At 41.5% G+C, this 19,620-nt stretch overlaps 1 protein-coding gene across 3 annotated transcripts; it reads right to left on the bottom strand.

The window, feature by feature from the left end:
- Positions 1–760: 760 nt before the first annotated feature.
- On the bottom strand, positions 761–17,358 carry LOC124307639 (organic cation transporter protein-like). 3 transcript variants are annotated; one of them, XM_046769549.1, is made up of 12 exons: positions 16,801–17,358; positions 12,331–12,400; positions 4,935–5,058; positions 4,803–4,855; positions 4,302–4,654; positions 3,829–3,932; positions 3,574–3,728; positions 3,128–3,438; positions 2,728–3,040; positions 2,187–2,368; positions 1,676–1,818; positions 761–1,583 (listed from the first exon to the last, which is right to left on the bottom strand). In XM_046769549.1, the coding sequence occupies exons 2-12, from the start codon at positions 12,356–12,358 to the stop codon at positions 1,529–1,531; spliced, it is 1,821 nt and encodes a 606-aa protein (XP_046625505.1). In that variant the 5' UTR covers positions 12,359–12,400; positions 16,801–17,358; the 3' UTR covers positions 761–1,528. The 3 variants fall into 3 exon arrangements, with proteins under 3 accessions (XP_046625505.1, XP_046625512.1, XP_046625522.1); XM_046769556.1 differs by lacking the exons at positions 12,331–12,400; positions 16,801–17,358 and adding an exon at positions 6,910–6,940; XM_046769566.1 differs by lacking the exons at positions 4,803–4,855; positions 4,935–5,058 and having other exon boundaries at positions 16,801–17,356.
- Between the last annotated feature and the right edge of the window lie 2,262 nt (positions 17,359–19,620).

The following is a 19,620-nucleotide window of genomic DNA, read 5'->3' as shown; positions in this document are numbered from 1 at the left end:
GAATCCTGATGATGATTATCAGAATTATGCAACACTCGCATTGATTACGGGAAGTACAGTTTTAATTTCGCTATTATTACTAGTTGTATGCACGTAATCACTCAATCGAGCAAATTCTCCGTACCTAACTTTGCATCAATATGAATTATCTCTGTAACGAAGTTATAATCGATTACCACGCGAGAAACCGCGTCATGGAAATTTAGAATGTTTCGGGGATTCCCAAAAAATGTTTAAATTACCGTGCGTGCCGATCCCGGATCTGGCACGTAGCTACTTTCATTTTGTTTCTTCGATTTGCAAATCATAATTTTAGAATTGTACAATTAGCCGTATTTACAGATACCGGACTTAGCAGATGCCAACTTTTATTTTACTTTTCCTATTTGCCATTCATAACTTAAAAACTGTATAAACATGGTCTGGTATTGAATAGTACGGTTGCATAGGAATTGGGGTAAAGTCAATAACTGCGGAAAATAGAAATTTTTAATTCGCACAGTCTTCTCACTTATTGTGTGCTAAAATAGGATATAAAATTGTAGAAAAAATATAAATGGTTCAATAATATAGTAATTCTTAATAATCACACATTTGAAATCAAATATTTTTTTTCCGAATGTGTATACCAATACATTATCACACAGTTCGAATGAATTTATAGTTCACTTGTGACAACCCAAACTGCGAAGTTCATCAACGAAATCCTTTAGAACGTTGACTAAAAGAAAAATTACCACACTCGAAGAGAAATCAATCATACTGTAAAACGACATATGTATTTACACAAACATTAACATTACATGTGTATAAGTAGGAAAATAGCAATCATATATATTCATCGTGATGACTATACATTGAAATATTAAAAATATATGTTCTATTTTACATTCGTGCATATATGTTTAAACTAATTTATAGTTCGTATCATATTACACGTTATAAGATGGTTGTAAATTGATCGATACGACGATTACGAATGGACAGAAAAGATTTCGCTAAAAAATTCATAAATTTTTAAAACTAGCACTCGCGATCCGACGATTGATAAACGTCCATGATTAGCGTCTGGCAGAATAAGCTCACGGGTAAAAAAAATTACGGGGAGAAAACACGATTCATTTATTCCACACACTTGGGCTACACCGGAAATTTTCGAGAGAATCTGATTCCTCGAGCTTTGGGCGCGAAAGATACACTGATTATGCAGCTATCTTGAATATACATCAATTGTAGAAACTAAGATCTCACCTCATGCCATACGATACGCAGGTTAAGACAGTGATGAAATTGTTTAATATCGTCAAAGGCATGCGGTTTCAATAAATAGTGAGGTGGAATGATCCTTGCATTCTATAACTATAACAACGCTATTTTGGTTTACTTATTTTTTATCTAATTATGTCTAGTTACGCTTTCTTAGACGTATTTTTTGATTTTTCGTTCATTCCATTTCTCCTTGTTTTCTTCTTCTTCATCCTAAATTTGTTTATTCATTTATCATTAATCATTAATTAACAGTCTTCCATCACAAAGCAGCTTCGATTTCCGCCGCCTTTAGCCTTTCCGGAGCTTCAATTTTTCTGGAAATTAAAGAGTTACAGTTAAGTTATAAAAACTTCCAATCTGAGAAAAGCATTATTGGAACATCTTTCTTCAAATCGTCATCACTTACTTCCCAAAGTTCTCGCCGTCCTCGAGGGTTTCAGGCAAAGTACATCCAGCAGTTTCAGGCAAGTAATAGCAGAACAATGCGCCGAGGAGTGGCAGTATTCCAAAAACGGTCGGAGGCATCCATGCTCTGGTTTCTTTCAGACCCTAAAAAGCAATTTTTACTTTTCAACTCAAGAAAAACACTGAGTCCGACGAAAAGGTACTCTTAAATCACAGCGCATACAAAGCTGAACGACAATGCTCAGGAGTGAGTTTGTAAAAGTACCCCGACATGAGATAAACTCGGCATTGATCTAACATGCATAATATATTTCGTCACTCGTAAAAATATCAGCATAGTACACTTAGAATAAAGTCCGCATCTGACCCCGTCCCACTTGCAGTCACAATGAATGTCAATAACTAAGAAAAAGCGAGTGGCGTCATATTGTGTCGGATCGCAGAAGCGTGTGTAATTGATATCCTAAGGTTTTCTGAGATCGCAATTTTTTCTACAATCTTCTATTTCTCACCAGAGAGACGACGAACGGAGCAACCATCGATCCTATTCTCGCGCTCATGCTGCACGTTCCCACACCGATGTTCCTAACGACCGTAGGGAAAAGCTCACCGGAAAATAGGTAAACCGTTGTAAACGAAACTGACATCCCAACGATACCGCAGCAGGCTAAAAGTAGCCTGAGCCAAGCGATCTCTGGAAAGATGAAGAATACATTTATAATCAGATTTCACAATCCTGCACATCGGACGTGAGCGCAAACGACAATCGTAACATCAATTGCAACGTACTCTAATTATTTGTAATTGTTATCAACTAGAGGAGTAGTTTATTGGGGCAATTTAATAATGACGATAATCCAATTTCTCTTAGGCAATTAGTACTGGTTTTAATTGCTTAAACTTATTCGGAAATTAAAGTCTTACGCAGCACACGCGATAAAAAGTCTCTGCAACGCAGTCACGCAAATACGATTCCTAGAATATTATCTCGAACTTTATTCACTTGCCTCAATTTTGACAACTATTGAGTAAGAAAAATGCAGCCTTCTTTACCCTTAGGTACGCCTATGAGCATCAGACTAGCGATTCCAGTCATAGTATTGCTGGAAATGAGGGTCGTCTTTCGGCCCAGGGCGCTCATCGCCCACAAGGAAACGATGTTTCCTGGTATCTGCGTGGCCCCGGACACAGCAAAGTTCACGAATATGTCACCGCCAACTTGCCCCAGGTACTGAGTTATTCCAAAGAGTCCCATACCACAGATCATCCAGTTGAAGAATATCGCGATTGACTTCTTCCTCATGTTAGGTGTCTTGAGGAGGTCCACAAAGGACGGTTTGTAGTTGGGTGCTGTATTTTTCGAGTTCTGATGACAAAAACCGAGTATCAAATATTTCCGATCTGGAAAATCTATAATCACGAAATATATCTGTAACTCTTGAATTTGTATTACCTGATGAAGGCAGTGTCTTCTGACCATGTCTGGGATGTCAGTGTCCTTGACTTTGTTGAGTTTGGCAGCTTTTTTTAGAATCCTGCACGCTTCCTTCTGCCTGCCCATGGCAAGAAGCCACCTGGGTGATTCAGGCACAACCCACCAATAACCCAATAGAATTATCGACGGTGCGGTCATGGCTATTTGAAGGTGTTCCCAGTGTCGGAACCAGTAGGCCAGACCCGCCAACGTCATGTGGCCCAAGCTGTAAGGGATTTGATAGAGGACCGTGATCGGGGACCGCCATTTTGTGCCTACGATCTCCATGCCTGAGGACGGAAAAAAAAAGTTGCAGACGCAGGTGAGAAGAAAGAACTAAATGAACTTTGAAATTGCGTTTCACTCGCTACTGATGATCAACAACTCATATAACTAGTAAGAAAATGGTCGAGAAAATTACTCACAAATTACGTAGCTGGTGACCATTGTTCCTCCGGTAGCGAAAGCGCTGAGCGGCTTCAAAAAGAGGAGGGCAGGGAACCAGGGAACCACTGCGCATCCGATGCCAGCAACCAGCTGAAGCACCACGGAACCGACAAGAGGTTTTTTCCGGCCATACCTGCGAGGGGGATTTGACCATGAATCACTCTCTTCGGATGAATGAAATATCGAGCGAATCGCGAAGTCGGGGATGTGGGATGGTGCGAGGTTTTATATACCTGTCTGACAAGCTACCGAAGACGATGTTACCCAGGAGAACGCCGAACATGAGAAGAGACTGCAAGGTGTCTGCGTAAAACGATTGACCGCAGACCAAATCCCACTAAGAAAAGGGAGAAGGTGAAGGTAAATTAATTTTTCGGAAGTCGTCAAGCAGCTGTCTATGAGCGAACACACCCCACCTGTCACACTATTCCTTTCTTTCGATTTGCATTTCGGAGCGTAAATTCACGGTCATCGAGTCGACTGGTATACTGAATTATTGATTCCAGAATACGCAAACAATGCATTGAATATTCAGAAATGTGAATATTCATCGGGAGAATAATGGAAAAAATTTTTTTCGCCATTAATTTATAACGTAACGGATGGCTGAAAAAGTAGCAAATGATTTTCCAACTGCGAAAGGTCTTTTCACACGCACATGGTTATGATGTTCGTTTGCGTTTGGTATTTTTTTTTTCGTAAATACCTGCGTTATTATAGTCTCCGGAAAAATGCTTCTGTCGTATTCCCATTCAGTGCAAGGCTCCTGGATGTCGGAGACGTTGACGTAGCAGTTGTATTTGTCGACTGTACCATTCGGAGCAATGCATTTGAATTTTGGTTGTGGGGCCATAAAAACAATGCCCAACTGATGCCAGGCGACTGGAAATTTGACGAGAGAAATTGCGAGGCATACGAGAAGCTGCCACCTTCCGAAGCTGCCCATGGCGCTCTGGACCGCGTCAATTTCTTCCCCATGGTTGGCGTCCTTGGCAACCTCGGCGTCCTTCTCGCTTGACAGTAAGTGCTTGCCGTTGGGCTCCTTACCATTGACCTCCACTGAAACCGATAAGGGGTCAAAAAAGATTTATTAAAAGCATATCGAAAGTTGCTGATGGCTGGACTGATTATAACCAGCTACGAGATGCCCACATGGCGGCTGATTTACGCCGGACGATTTGAAAAAGTGATAAGAAGTAACAATTACTCTTAGAGTGGGTCTTCTGCTGTTGGGCAGAGCTGGTTGCAGGAGCCGAGCGACTGAGGACTAACAATAAATGCAAATGCGAAACAAATGAAGGTATGTAGACTCGATTCTTTTAATTTCAAGAACAACTACCGACTGACAGCTCTGCCACACGAGGCTCCGCTTTTATAGATGGAGTCTTTGGTGTTACTCAAGTCACGAACCTTGCGTGCAGTCCCGTTCCCCCTCCTCCACCCAACGACCAATAACAAGTCGCCTAAATTTTTCTAATTGATAAATCAAATGATATTTTTATTGCAGACATGAGTCCTGCGGCCCGTCTGGTGATCATGGGTTTCAAATATCAGGCAAACAGGAAACGCGTGGTTCGCGTTAGCCGTTTATATTCTTGATGCGATTCCAAAAACCACTCGTGCTCACGATCGTCAGGCCGGCTACATTGGGCTCTACTTTTACAAATCGGCAGTTTATCATAAGCATCATTAGTGTTTACTGGCTGCCTGATCTTCACCAAAATCACCTATTGACCCCGAACTAGTACATCTGACCACACTGCTGACATGGCCCAAAAAACAGTTGTGGTTTCTGGAATTCACCGCGTCTTGGAAACGCTGAAGCATTCGGATACAGTATAACAAACACTGACTCTTTCACAAAAGCATGTTATATCTGCAGTTTGATAGCACATACAAAACGATCAAAACCAAGATCTATGATTCGTCAATTCTAGCTAGTAAACACAGTCGAAGTAAAAGCAGTTCTTGTACAGTACAAAACACATCGTGCCAAGGTCCAAGTTATCCCTTTAATTAACCCATTCCAGAATGATGAGGCAGAAAACTTTATATCGTAGTCTTAAATAAACGCTCGGAGCAAAATGAATTTTAACATCATGATTACGTCTTATGAAATTCATCAAATTAGCCTATTTTCGAGCTTGTTTGACAATGTCTCACTGCTCTGAATAGTATTCGTTAATCATGTCTCTGCAATGTGTTTCGTTTATGAAGCTGCAAGTCGCAATAGTATGCGAGATATTTCTTGCCTCAATCTAGGACTACGTCAAATTCCTGTACCCATGTTTTTACCGCTACGTATACGCTACAAGGATTGAGAGTGTCACGCAATGACATCTTGATCAAATAACGTTGACAATCGTTGCGCGATCTTCGTCTAACTTCAGACTGAACCCATAGATCATAATTCCGCTTATCGATGTCGTTACAATCGCGTTTCCAGTCCTGACGCATTGGTGATAGATCCACTCTGATCGATATTTTCCGCCAGTCGGCTGTAGGTACACCGATTATTACCAACTCATAGCGCAAAGTGTCTAATCAAAATTGACCATCCCGTGTTTCCGCCGACTGAAAGTGCTCCGTATATCTTGGCGCCACTACCATCGCTCACTTTCTTTTTGCATTCCAACGACCCCCAACTGGCAATGCCAAGATCAGTCCTTGAGAATCCTATCGCCCGCAGCATCCAGTGCTCAACTGGTCCAGCGTGTTTTACAACTAACAAACATAATGCCCTAGCCGTAGAAAACACTCGGCGATCCGAGGCTCTGCTGCACGGAGGGATTAAGGGTGCCCTTACAAGACAGCTGCCTCAGGTATACAATTGCTATTTCTTACACGTATCGACGTGCTCTGTGATTAATTCAAGGCGTAGAGAATCTTGCGGCATTCCAAACTCAAGTATCCGAACCGACACTTGGGACCAATGACCGGTATCCTCTTCAGGTATCGGTAGCTACCGATTTACTTATCGCGATAACAATTCGATGAATTAACAACCCAACGTGAAATCAAAGTCGCAGTTTGACTGGCTCACCTGGAGCCAACAAAAAAGTAGCTTAAAACGATAAACGCGTGAGGAGGTTTGATCACTTTTCGAGGACCATCTTGACGCTAATTTTCCGCCTTCGTTAATCACACATGCTATTGTGTCGTTTATTAGAATCGCTAAAAGACGACTTGAACGATGATTAGCATAAGTTAAGTCAATTCAGTGCACAGATATATGATAATTGGGGCATATCTTAACATATCGTAAAGTCATTCCTCGGGCGAAGCAGCGTTTATAACGTATAAATGTTAGGTACCTTTCCTCTTTGTCATCGTTGAGATTCTTCGTGCACAGTTACTTATCTCTGCTGTAGTATTTAAGTTACAAGTCACGTGATTTAGCAACCGCTCTCTTGGCTTTAATTTCGACGCGTGATTGAGAATTCAGCCTTTCTTTTGACAAGAATCATACCGCAGAACCGCCTGACTTATGCCGAACAACCATCTTTGCCAACTTCACAAATTTACAACAATTGCGCATTGTCGTTATGTAAACATATGGTATACGAATTGTACGAAAGTGTGAAATAAAAACTCCATTGGTTTATTGACGCGTGTGTTAGAGGAAAATTCAAACAGTCACGCATGCTATAAAGCTGTGCATACATTTTTCATACTCGAGTTACGTAAAAACGTGACAGTTATTTATAAACATTGAAAGCGTACTGCGATCGTATTAGCGAAAAACGGTGATATATCAGCAAAATCCCTACCTAATTAAGAAGTCAAATCCAATCCACCGATAAGTCTCACATGCAGATATACGACTGGGCTATTTTTAACAAGTCTTACGATATGAGATAAGTGGTTGCGGACATGTATAATTTAATAAAAAAAACTCGCAAAACTTCGGGAGTATTCTCGTGTGACATTTATCGGCTCCAAGATATAATTCTCATGCGGATTATGGCATTGGATTGATAGACGCACATTCGTACGCACTATTGAACGTGTGAGAGGCAATAGCATTAGTCGTTGCATTTCAATGTCGCCCTTCTTAGCGAGGTGGACAAGGTTAGTAGAAACTTGATTCCATCAGGGACGTGCCAAGTGCAGAAACGATCACTTTAGATCGGGAAAACGTGTTGATTGAACTTTTCTCGCGATGGGTTAACAAGGTACATTCGCGTCGCTGTGTATCTGAATCCCGTATTTTATCCACTCGTCTTTTGCGAAGACACGTCGATTTCCGATTGATGAACGCAAGCATTACGAATACCACAAAACATTGAATAAGGCGGTTTAATAATTCCGTGAAGCAATATTTTTTCGTTTAATTACAACTTGTGCGCAATACGCGGTGTGACGTGGAGAATATAGGATGATGTTTACGTGCGATGTGAAATCTAATCTTCCAATCAAAGACGTACTAGTCGTATTAAAAGAGTAAACCTATGTATTGTGTAACGCATTTAATGGAGCTGTTTGTCTCTTGCAAGTTAACCTGTAATAATTTCTAAGGATTTTCCGCTCTTCAATGATCAAGCTGCGCAAAAATAAACCCGTCACATATGTATATACAGTAGTTGAGTGTGATTGAGTGGAGATTAATTTCTCCCCGGAGCCTCTTAACCCCTGAACAGATGCCCGATGCACTTAGAACGATATATGGTTTCCTCCGGTTGATACGAGCAATGCGATCATAGTCTCGGTTGTGGATTTTTATCTAAACAATAATTTACCGCTAGTCGATTGACAGCTTTCCGCTCGATACGATTGTTCGAGATTGATTTATCCGCAGGGGAGAACTTGTGCCGATAAAACTTTTATGAACAGCACATGATTTCCACTGCCATTCGAGTGGGCGTTTGTGGGTGGTGGACAGGCAAATTCTTCCACAAGCCAGGCGAGTTCTGAGTCATTAGATTTATCGCCTTCCTTGTTGCTAACAATACCAGACAGAGGCATTACCGCATTACTTTCATGCAAACCGTACATTTCCAGATAAATCTATTCGTTCTGTACGCGGTCGCATATTCAAATCGCGTAAGGCAAAGTGGATATAAGTTTAATGAGACTTGAAATATTCCACTCGGTATTGAACACCGTGTTTGTTCTTACATCATCTGCGCACGAAAATTTCCCAGTTTACGTTACATAAGATCGTTAATAAATTACTACTCCAGATAACGGGATCATGCAGGAATCCAACCTCAGATAATGAGTGCTTTAAGTGGCTCAATCGTCTGTTCTGAAATAAACGAAATTAAACAGGATATATGTCGAAGGCCATTGAACGAGGTGTGACTGACACGAATCAAGGAACACTCGTGTTTTTGTCACACATATCTTCAAGAGTCTTCAAAGCTGAAATAATCAAGGCTTTTTTGCACAAATCGCAGCGCTGACTTGATTTCGCAAGCTTAATGTCGGAACGTCGGCGTCTTTCAGCAGAATTTCAGCATAAATAATAACTGAGTTTTACCGAGTACCAGAACGTTCAAAATTTACTGAACAAAGGTTCGAAAAGCTGCGTCAACGAGCGTAAAATTTAAAACAACGGGTAGAAGTGCGTCAGTGAATTGGAAAGATTATAACAACAATACGGTTTGCGAACGAGTTGAAAAACAATGAATGTACTGTCGTCACTCGGCACCGATTATCGCAACTGCGAAACTCAACGGCCACGGGTCACGCTGTTCGCTAAATTACCATGCGCATTATTCAAGATTGGAGGAGTGTCTGTGACGTCAAAGCCTTCGGTAGCCTCGAGTGCTATACGCAACAAGTGGGTGTGTAGGCTGAGAAATACTCTGATTCGTGGAGACCGAGACACGGCTCGAGCCTCGCGAGCTTAACAACATCTGGGTCACAGAGTGCAATTGGTTTTTTCTTCCACTATTTGCAGCGCTCTCTTTTCCCCCTCCCGTTATGTCACAATAACGCGGCGCATTCGCTGCCAGAGACGAGAAGAGCCTGTTACGTAATATTAAATAATCAAAACGAGTAAGGAACAAGACTGAGAAACGAGAGAATTAGTGTTCTCCTTGATCGAGCGCTTAGAAATATCCAAATGTATAAAAGAATTTTGCTGAATAGAATTATTGAAGAACTGAAATAGCGTGACTCGGTACTTCTTGAAATTTGATACGCGCAGCGTGAAATAACATTTCAAGGCGGTACTCTTTTCACTTTTTTGACCAGCAAATTGTGGATGTGATGAAAGCACGAATTCTGCACCGAAACATTGACATTGGTCCGATGGGCAAAAAATGTTGTTTTCGTTTCCGCGGACTTTTTTGTTCAATTGCTGCGGTGCCTAAACTTGAACTCGCAGCATTGAACCGGCTATGAACTGCGGCAATAGATCTTTCACGGCCAGCGTGACGGGATCAATTAATAAGTAATCTCTGAAACGAGCGTCAGGGTCACGGCCGAATCGGGCGTTACGAGAATTTAGATAATTCTTAGTTACGAAATTCTAACCTCTGTAATTATCGCGCTACTAACGGCTATTTAATTTCTATTAATCGATAGAGATTTCAGACAATAAATTGGTCGAAATGATCTATTCGACTTTCTTCATCTCTTTTCAATCCGGGATCATTGGAACCTCGGATTCGCAGAATCGTTTCAGTCCGCCAAGATCCAAGGATAACGGATGCGAACCGGATGCCAAACCGAGCTTTCGCAGCCAGTCATTTCATTTTGAGATCGAGAACAGAGACTACACTGGCCTCGGCGATTATCATTTAAATTGATAAATTCCTGCACCGGTCACTTCGGACGTCTGATAAGTCAACGCACTTGCGTCTCGAGTACCTACAAATGCGAACGGCCAAAGTCGATTACCGTCACGCAATGCATGCGGAGGGTCGCGCGCTAAGCGGAGTATATAATTCGTGATTGGCTTAATTGAATTTCATCCGTTAAACCGAGACTTACATGCGTTTACTTTCTGTCTATCGTTAATGCCGCTCAAGTGTCTCAAATTCGCCGAATAAAATTACAGCCCTTCGTGTCTCTCATCCCTGCGGCTGCCTGCGGCTTGCCTGCGGCTGGGAACGGAATAGCCGCCCACCTTTTCGCCACCGCGAATCTGGCAGTCCAGCCCGTGTCCGACTCTCCGTTACACAGCCTACTTGAAGCTTACACGGAACCCTGCCGCAAGCTCGAGCTTCCACCGACGCAGGAGCGGCCCATGATTCATCACGCGTTTTGGGATGAAAGTGCTAATTAACGCCCGAGATCTATCTCGTCGGATCTCGCCTACGATTCAGGGTTCGGTCCACGTGCGCCGGAAATGGAGGAAGTGAAACGAGCCGTGTGGGAGTTTCAATGAGAAACAATATCCGTCGTTTAGTGGGTTCAAAATACGGTGACGAATTGTGGAGAACACGTGGAAAGGAGTGAGTCATTCTTGTTTGATGATACCTTACAGACTTGTTAAACAAATGTTGTTGTAAAGGGAAATGGAAAATATCGTGTCAACGAATCACGCTTTAGGTCAATGCGAATCTATCAGTTAATTTCATGAATCAAAATTCCTGTCACTTTTTCTATGGTGAAATCTCATTACTCGGTCTATGTTGATTATAATTGCACTTTTCTGTTCACGGCATTCGACGAGATTTGCAGGGTAACTATCGCCTAATGAAGAAAAAATTACGAAACCTCGATCTTTCACTCGTATAATTTCCTGCAGGACGAGCGTCCTTCAAATTAGTAATTTTCTCGTCAGCTGCAGGTATGATAATTGCTTCAGCGGTAATTGCGAAAAAAATCTTGTTGATGTAAAACGCTACAACTCCACCAAAGGAAACGGCAACAAAACTTTTGCGATTGTGATCGGATACTTCGACCGTGGAAAACACGATTGACTCCATTTGAAGAAATTCTGGCTCAACATTCATTTTCCACGATCACTCCTATCGACAGTGTTTCGTAATCGTTGCAGACAACAACTTTCAATTAATCTCTGGGAAACTGGGAGACAAGGGTTGCCTCTCATCCCCTGGTTCACAGGAGAAGAGTAGATTTCGCAGTTTGTTATTAAAGACACTTACATTTATCGCCTTGTTGTAAAATTCAAGAAATGTGATATCACACCGTGGTGATGTTGCATCAGTAAAATAAAAGATACTGGATACTGGCACCCTGTACAGTTAATTGCGCAAAATTGCAAAAGTGGAATTTGACCCGAAGTGGTATTCGTTTTTTAAGAACTCCGTCCGCTCGTGCGATCTGACCTCGTCCGAGCTGTGATCAGAATCCATATCGATAAAAAAAGAAGAATAAGAAAAAAAAAAAAAAAACACTGCTTTACAGATTCGCGAAGACACAGCGCGAGGCAAGTTCGTCCCGGTTCGACTCGAACGAAGGTCCAAAGTCGCGAAAAAGATGCCCGTATTATACGTATAGGTATCCTCGGATATCTGGAACGTTAGGAAACGGAACTGACAACGAACCTCAATTCCGAAGTATCAAGTATACGAGTCCAATGCACTTGAACCAAATCGCGACCACCTACTTCTGCGATCGAATCTGCTGCGTAAATACGTTAGCGCCTGGATCTCGGGGTCAATTGATCGATTACAGAAGCAAAATAATCGAAGAGGCCGGCACAAAGCACCCGGCGAATCGAAGTAGCTGGGCTTAATGATTCGCTGTCGGTGTGCGATCATATTGCACCGAGGTGCAGCGGGCAATGGCATCGTTATTCAGGTTAATAAACCCACCGTGTCCGTTAGTCGTCGTATCCTTCATATCAACGCCTCGGATGGCAAATGCGTCACGCCAAGATGGAATCTGGAACAAACAATGTGAACGTTTGGGTGAAGAAGGTCGTGAAAATCCACGCAAAGAAAGAAACACAGTAATAATTATCAACATGCCGTATCGACAGCGAGAAAGCCGCTCGAGTTGACGAGCTTTAACAACGCAGTTCTATCTTGAATTTCATCGGATATTTCTCTGACAAGTGCAAAATCCCAACCCTTTTCAAAACTGTCCAAAAGCAAACTTCCAAAACGCGCTGCTCGCAATCGGTCAAAGAACAATTTCTGCAGGTAAGATCGTCGCGTGAAGCGTAATAAAAATTTGCTCAAGTCATCGAGCCGTGTAACAGCATTGATCTTGAAGCTGTCAAATCGATCTGAACGCTATCGATCAAACCGCGACTTAATTTTAAGATGGCCCAAGTGTCGTGCGATACTCAGTAACTGAAGATAACAGGGCTAATAATAACCTGGCCATAGACTTCTTATATCTTTAACTGGGCGGAAAGGGCACTGGAACAGATTCGCGAATCGTTTATCTCTAGCTAGAATATTCGCGTAAAAAAGTTCATAGTCAAGCACTTGTTTTGGAGAACCTTTGGCCCCTTGTCTGTGAAATATTTAGTCCTAAGTAAACTGTTTTTGTAATTACTGTTGATATTGAACATGACGGTATAATCAGTCTTCTCGGTTTGTGTTTGATTATAATTTTAACGAGATATTTTTAACCCAATTCATCAACAGATTGGGATTAATCAACAAAACAGAAGCCGATCGTGTTGGTAGTATATTTTTACTCCGTCTTAATAACCCAGCGATACGAACTGGCGATATTTCGAATATCAAAATTTAATACGCAGTTAAATCGAATTTGGTCAATGAATTGAATGGATATCGAGGGTATTGTTGAAGCTTTCGCTATCGTGTTGTACGTTACGTTACACCTTGTGATCGCCGCCAATTTTTTTCACGTTATCAGAGATACGAATATCTGGTGTCTCGTGAACATAATGCGTATAACAGATAATAGTAATTCCTCTGTAATCCCAACGGAGCACGTGTCGAATGCTTCTAATCGGATCCTAGCAATCGCTCGCTAAATCTATTCCGCAAACTAGAGGGTTACGATACATACGTAAATTCCGCTAGATACATTCGCGGAGTATTAGACGCGTCTTTAACGGCCTCCAACTTCTTTTACACGATAAATTGATAATTTTTTAAAGCGTACTTAGACTCCAAACGGTTACGAGTTGACATCGAGACTCGCTCGCGTAATCCGGAGTATCGATACGATGTTATCGGCTAGATAAGCATCTACTACGAACTGGCGATAACCACGTGCTCCTCCAAATGGTCGTCGATTTTGTCAACGGAGCTGATCAATGGGCGACAATTTCGTGCGTATTTATTCCCCTGACCTGCCGGACCCCGAGTCTATAAATATCGTGTAGACAGAATCGAATAGAGCGAGACAAAAAAGTAGTGCGTTCCCATTGTAGCAAGTGTTTGTCAATGATTGAGTAAAACGACGTCAGTATCAGCTATTCCAATTGCAGAGTTTGCGAGGTAAACAGATAAAAAGAAGAGTCAATATCCTAAAACGAGAAACAATTCTAGCTACCTACTTAAACGATTTGAATCAAGATGCACGTGGAGTGGAAAGGAAATAAAAATGATGTACCAACTCCGCAGTGTAAAGTGTATAATGTAATAATGCACCGTGTCGTAATTCTAAACCAGCGCGTGGCGTATGCTGACACTTTTAAAAGCGAGGTAATAGCTGTCAAATTACAAACGAAGTACGTTGCGTTTCAAATTTGCCGACAGACGCACGGTAGGGTGGTGATTACACGAATACTTCCGACTTTCGCTATATTGTAAAATTACGTTTAACGCTATTTTTTTAGACGATTCTTCATAGTAGAGAAAATCGTTTTATATTATACCGTCGGTTGTAAAAAATCCATGCACTATGCGCGATTCTTGCTTAGGCCTTATCTCTGTACTTATGTAACCGTAGATTCTCCCAAAACTCAAACTTATAAATATTAATACAAAGCCATGAACCCAGTGACGATTTTACTGCGTTTTCTGTATCAACCGACAATTCTTAAGCTCCTTAAATCGTGAGTTAAAATTACCGTAGCTCCACGATTCGCTGTCTATGATGCGTTACAGCTTGAGCTTATTGAAACACGTTAAGTCAATTTGAAACAGGTGAACTTCCTTGATAGTTTTTATCTCAGGATGAAGTGTTCCTGCACTTATCAGCGCGATAACGAAGCATTTTTTTAAACATCGAAGGACAAAACCAATGATCCCTAAACTCTCAATTCCGTCGGGACGATTTTTTGACGATTTTCGTACGAGTATGAGAACCAGATATACTATGTTCGCAACTAAAACGTGACCTGAAATCGTAACTGAAAGTAAATCTTGTAGTTTGAAAGCGAATATTGACGCCCACGTGAAGTTCAGGGTTGAATTGTGGCTGAACCATTGCCACATGCGTGGGATTCAACTGCAAATGCTCACCGCAAGCTCCAATGTTCGCTAAGCTTGCCTCCGAGAACTGTTTAATCGCTTCCTAACACTGCCAGCAGCTTTTTGGCCGGGCAACTTGCTCAACTGCGCACTTGTTTAAACTAACCGTTGCACCCCATGAATCTGCAAAGCATTTTCTATCTGGCATTCGTCCTAACGATCCTGCAGAGTTGAGATAACAAGATTTAGAAATTCGCAAACTGTGTTACGGGGTCTGCAACTGACTCGATCAGCACAAGTTTTACTCCTTTAATTGCCGATGCTTCGCTAAATATCGGCTTGCGCGGATTCGATGACAGACGTATGTCTGGATAGCTACGCACGGCTTCTATACTTCAACATATATCGATTAATTACATTCACCGCAGGTGTCTCAGTCGCAATTCACATGCCGACCATTGTTCGTCTACAAGTGAAAATGAACCCAGAGATACTTTAACGCAAGCATAATTCTACCGCTTTAAAATTGTTGTTAGATTAGTTGTAAGCAGGATAAAACTCGATTTAAACTTTCATGAAAATTAATGAAACAAATAATTTTTTATCCGTTCTCTTCGATTCAATTCATAATACTCGAGTGATATTTTCTCAGTCTCGTTCTTTATTTGCAATCAGACGTAATCGAAGAATTATCCTCCTCCAAGAACGTATCGTAAAATTTCCGTTTCACGTTATGCCCGTTCTGCATGCGAAAGCTCGTCAGGGATGATAGTCAAAACCAAAATAAACGACATCATTACTTATGTAACCGGACAATCAAGTCGCTTTGAAGGCCTGCAATTCGTCAGCACACGTGCGTGGCGCCAAAAACATCAGTCGCGTTCTCACGGCACACATGATCGTCGCGAAAAATCCACGTGCGGGGTTTGATTATGCGCTGCAAGCTTCGGTGAAATTCGTTTTGTCTGTACACAATTATACAAACGGATGTTACGTGCGAGCGTAGAGTAAAGGAGCTTCGGGTGATTTTGCAACTTCTGTCGCATGCTGGCAGAGAATTTGCGATGGATCATTGTGCGCTTAATTAATACGTAGTACAGATAACCCGGTGAGTGATAGCACGGGTTTCGTCGAGCAGATTATCAAATTCGAATCACGAACAAACCCGCTTCAAAATGGCCCTGAAAATTTTGGCAAGGCTGACCCGAAAGCTCAACGATAAGCGATGTAAAAAATCTAATTTATTTATCACCGTTATAAGCAGTGATGCACGAATTATGTAAAAATTATTTCATTTCATGAAACTGCAGTGTATTCGTAAAGATCTATAGTTGCGATTAGCGTCAAGTGTGCAATAATATTTATAATGCTGTAACACGATAAACAAAGTGATTATCATAGTGACGTCAGTCGTGTTGATTTTCATTATTTTTTCTATGCGGTAGCGATAGTAATTTCCTGCAGTCGTAACAATAAAAGTCATCACTTCTACGATTACCAAAAAGATCAATTTTCCGCGTAGTAATGTTGAATAAGCTGAGAAACTTATGCTTTTTATACCTTTTTACTTTTTTTTTTTTTTTTACTTTTATACCCACTAATAGTTCAAATTACCAGAAAAGGATTAATTAATGGTGCACAGCGGTGCTGCGCTAAGATTTTATTGCCTCTTAATTACAGGCTGTAAAGCTGACCTGCATTTACCTTAAATGAAAAGAGTAAAATTCTTGGTTTAACACAGTACAGAGGTAAAAGAACAGTTTGCGCTAGGACTAAACAAACCGGGAGCTGTCGGAATTTTATAAACAAATGTTCACCTGGCTGACAATGGGTCTTTCATCGCGTTTTCCCACCGTCTTTATTTACAGTTTACTCCACACGAGGCAAGTTCAAATATGCAAAGAGTTACGTCAAAGAGTTGGCTCTATAAAAATTCATTCTCACCTGTTGCTCGTTGTTCCTTGGCGCTTTAGCGCCTTCGGATATTCAAATCAACAACTGCCCGGTCTGTTGGTAGTTTGCAAGCGTGGACGTAAATAGTTTTCGGTTCGCCCTGGACGCCGTCGTCGAATTGTCCTTGAGTCCAGCAGTCAAGTTCAGGGGGACCAGAGCTTCGGACGAAATTCCGTTCCGAAATGCACTTGCGATTGTCGAAGCCTTCGCCGCTCCTTGCACTAAACGATCGGTACTTTATAATTATTTTCCGACTCGGTCTCGATCGCAGAAATCGCTTTAAATTTCGACGGTCACTCGGAAGGTTTGTCGCCAATCTCGGAGGAACACTGCGAGGATCGTTTTCCGGGCGCAAACCAATCGAGGGTTGCAATTGACGCAGTATATCGACGAGGGCTCGAGTCCGTGTTCTCAGCTCTATTATTGATCGATTGTTGCAAATTCGAAGGTTTCAGATGCCAGTTTTGTGGCTTGACGTTACGGTTAGGCATGCGCTGCTTCGTTGCTCGCGCTTGTCGCCACCGGCGTCTGATTCGAAACTGGCGGCGCGTGGAGAACAGACGCCTCGACGTTATACCGATCATACGAAAGTGTTCGGCGTCGCCACGCATTCCGAACTGAAAAACGGCGCCACCGTTACGTTGCGTATGCGATAAATAACAAATTGCCAGCTCTCGTTTTCGATGAAACGTCACGGGGGTTTCACCCCGTGACGTAAGTTCAAGCGTCTCGAATTGGTACCCAAACCGCGTTTTCCGTAACAACGCCAATTTCTTTCGTTGCAGAAATCATTTTATTTCTCAGAAGCGTTGAAGTTTGTTACAACCATTCTGTCTTTGTCCAGGAAAATTTTCGGCGAAGATGTACTATTTAATAATATTATATTAACAAGCGGTTTCCTTTTACGATCATTTTCTGACACAACACGACACTAAGTCATTTCATTGGCGCTTTGTTTCGTTAGATCCGAAAAATGAAATCACTTAACGTCGACTTGAGTGAGAAAACTGGTGTGAAAGGAAAGCGCCCTACTTTAAAATCTACAATAATCGTGCTTCTTTTATTTCTGAAAAAGGTGCTGAGATTCTAAATTATACCGTAGAACGACAATTTATGGCTCGATTTGTAATCGATGAACACTTCTCAACCCTTACTCATATCGTTGATTTCTTACTAAACGTAACCCGTGTCGAAGTCCTTTTAAAAATCATGAGAATGCGAATTAATGCGTATATTCCTAGTGCTGATGGTCAATATTGATAAACCAGCAATGGTTCATCGTTGCGGTGTCAGATTTCAGTGAACTCCTGAACTTTTGAGGATCGTCGAGTCGTTGTGGTTGGTCGAAGACCAACAACCAATTTAGTATTATCGGGAATTTTTTCCTGTTTATTCAAAACAGATGTCGATCTAGAAATGGCGTGACATACAAATCACGCTGCCTATTAATGCTCCGAGTCGTTCAGTTTTATCCTATTCTGAATTTTCGGTGACCCTTTGAACTCGCGGCTGTCCCTCTGCTCCCAAGTAAATTTCATGACGCGAAGTCTGGCACACAGTTTCTTCGTGTTCGGGAATACAAAAAACAAACATCTCTCATTGTGTAATCGTCTGGCCAAAGGAGAGATGCTTCGATGTGCAAAGACAACAACAGCTAGTGTTAATTCTTCCGGGGTTTATTTGTGTGGCCCTGAAATTATCTCCGATTCTTCAGTGGTCCAAAGTCATGAATCTTAAGTAACGCGCATTCATACGAGAGAATCCAAAGTACTCTTGACACGCAATGACTTGCTCAAATGTTATGCGTCAATTTGTACGAAACAGTGCGTCGGATGGATTCGATTCGTGTCAAAGCTTTCTTCACCCGACTTGAGTTCGACGGCTTTAATTATTCGCTTCTCGATAACGCTAAGAATTGACAAAGCCTCGAGCAGTTTAGTCGGAAAAATTTATGGACTCGTATTATGCACACAGAGTTGTAATAAGGAGCGAATGAACCTTATTAACCACACCGATGACGATTTGTGTAATATTTTTGACAGGTTGATTAATGGACTTAATTCTCAACTTTGAACCGCAGCCAGAAGATGGAATGAGTTAAGTTGATAACAACAATATCTACATATACGCAGTTGAACATAAATAACAGAGTTTGCTATATGAGATTGAGATAAAAAAGCGTTTATTTTTTTCATCACGTTGCATGTATACTGGTCGACGCTTTAAGCCGAATAAAAAACCGACAAACAATATACATTTTACATTTGGGTTGATCATCTCGCTTAACCTTCGACCAAAAAGATTCTCGAATCTTGCGCGTGTGCCGAAAGATATGCGAAAAATAATGCTGACCTCGAAAAATTCTTATCACTGAGACAAATTTTATACAACTGATAATTCTTTCCTGAATTTTAGTGTGGAGAGCGAGTTGTCAATCAAACAATCCCTCTTGCATGGTTTTTGAACAAAAATCTTCAACATGGGTAATTTAATTCATCTTAGAATAAAACTCCTTAATTCGGTTAGTCCGGAAGCTGTAAGATAACAGACGCCAGCAGTTCGACGTTCCCTTATAGTTTAAAACCTCTGAACTATTAGGCCGCGGTTGCTTTAGTTCTCTGGTACATTGAAGGGTTTAAAACATCTTGTTTATCCTCCTAACTGCACTCTGGTACTCTGGGAACTTTAACTGCGGTATTTAAGTTAACAGGGGCGGCTGAATATCGTAGAAATCCGATTACGAGCAACCATCAGAGACCTTTGAAATAATGTTTGTCGTATAATGATGGTTAAAAATTCACGGTGGAGGTT

This window comes from Neodiprion virginianus, chromosome 1 (genome assembly GCF_021901495.1).
Source record: "Neodiprion virginianus isolate iyNeoVirg1 chromosome 1, iyNeoVirg1.1, whole genome shotgun sequence".
In the NCBI taxonomy this organism is placed as follows: Eukaryota; Metazoa; Arthropoda; class Insecta; order Hymenoptera; family Diprionidae; genus Neodiprion; species Neodiprion virginianus.
The sequence above is the reverse complement of the archived record's forward strand: the minus strand, read 5'-3'. Positions and strand labels throughout refer to the sequence as shown.